At 58.0% G+C, this 1,133-nt stretch overlaps 1 protein-coding gene across 1 annotated transcript; it reads right to left on the bottom strand.

Moving 5' to 3' along the window:
* Positions 1–209: 209 nt before the first annotated feature.
* LOC115285346 (TRPM8 channel-associated factor 2-like) lies at positions 210–1,053 on the bottom strand. The gene has a single exon (XM_029931618.1). The coding sequence runs from the start codon at positions 1,033–1,035 to the stop codon at positions 382–384; it is 654 nt and encodes a 217-aa protein (XP_029787478.1). The 5' UTR covers positions 1,036–1,053; the 3' UTR covers positions 210–381.
* Between the last annotated feature and the right edge of the window lie 80 nt (positions 1,054–1,133).

The raw sequence follows: 1,133 nt of genomic DNA, 5'->3' as shown, positions 1-1,133 counted from the left end.
CACAGAATCTGAAGCAGGCTCCGGGCTCTGAGCTAGCTGTCAGCACAGAGCCTGACGCGGGGCTTGAACCCACTAACCGCGAGATCATGATCTGAGCCGAAGCCGGATGCTCAACCGACTGAGTCACCCAGGCGCCCCTGTTTAAGAGATCTTGATACTCACCCTCCCCATCCCGGTGCTAGACAGAGAGATGAACAAGGCAAGCATTTCCACCTGGACACAGGACGGGGTGGCCGTGAGAACTCAGCCTCCTCGCTGTGTTTGCCTTGTGGTGGGTCCAAACCAGAGTGCAGAACCACATGTATGAACACGGAAGCCCATCGAAGAGGGAGATCAAATCTATTGTCACCACGTGTCAGACTCCCCATAGGGAAACCCCACTCACCTGACGTGGAGTGGGATCTTGGGCACCTTCTTAGAGACCTTGAACCGTCCTCTGTCCCCATAGATGTCAGTGAAGTACACTCCAGCCACACTTGTCACCTGGTTCCCGGGGAACCTGGACAGCATGTCGTCATGACCGTGCTGACTGGCCCAATACCAGGCTTGGCCCCCGATGAGCAAGCCGCCTCCACGTTTCACAAACTGGATCAGCTCTGCAGTCATCTTGTCCTGGTAGGCACTGATGCAGTAAACCCCCAAGGTGGCCCCCAGTTCTGGCTGAATGTGTGCCTGAACCCCACGGCCCTGCAGGATACTTACTAGTGAGGCCAGTGATGGGTGCACTCCAATGGGAGCCCCAGGCGAGGGACAGAGCCAGCCCACTGCATTACGGAGAAACGGAGCCAGGCCAGCGTCCAGCAGGTAGCCCTCATGGGACACCACCACCAGGCGGCCTTGGCCATAGAAGGAGGCGGCAATGAGGACCTGGCCCTTGTCATTCACCATCACCGGGAAGGCGGCCTCTCCAATCAGAAGAAGTTCACTAGGGACGGGGTCTTTGGGGACATTCCAGCTTGTCACTCCATCCATGAGGGCCTCGAAAGCCCCGGCGGGAGTTGTCGCCATGGCTCGGCCAGCTGCTGCAGAGGACATCCGCGACTCCGGTCCGTCCGATCTGGGGAGGATGGAGGGAAAGAATGGCAACTCAGTGCATTCAAACAAAAGCCACTTACTGGGTTCTCCACTGTGTG

This window comes from Suricata suricatta, unplaced genomic scaffold (assembly GCF_006229205.1).
Source record: "Suricata suricatta isolate VVHF042 unplaced genomic scaffold, meerkat_22Aug2017_6uvM2_HiC HiC_scaffold_9160, whole genome shotgun sequence".
Taxonomy (NCBI): domain Eukaryota; kingdom Metazoa; phylum Chordata; class Mammalia; order Carnivora; family Herpestidae; genus Suricata; species Suricata suricatta.
Note: the sequence above shows the minus strand (reverse complement) of the source record. Positions and strands in the feature narration are given on the sequence as shown.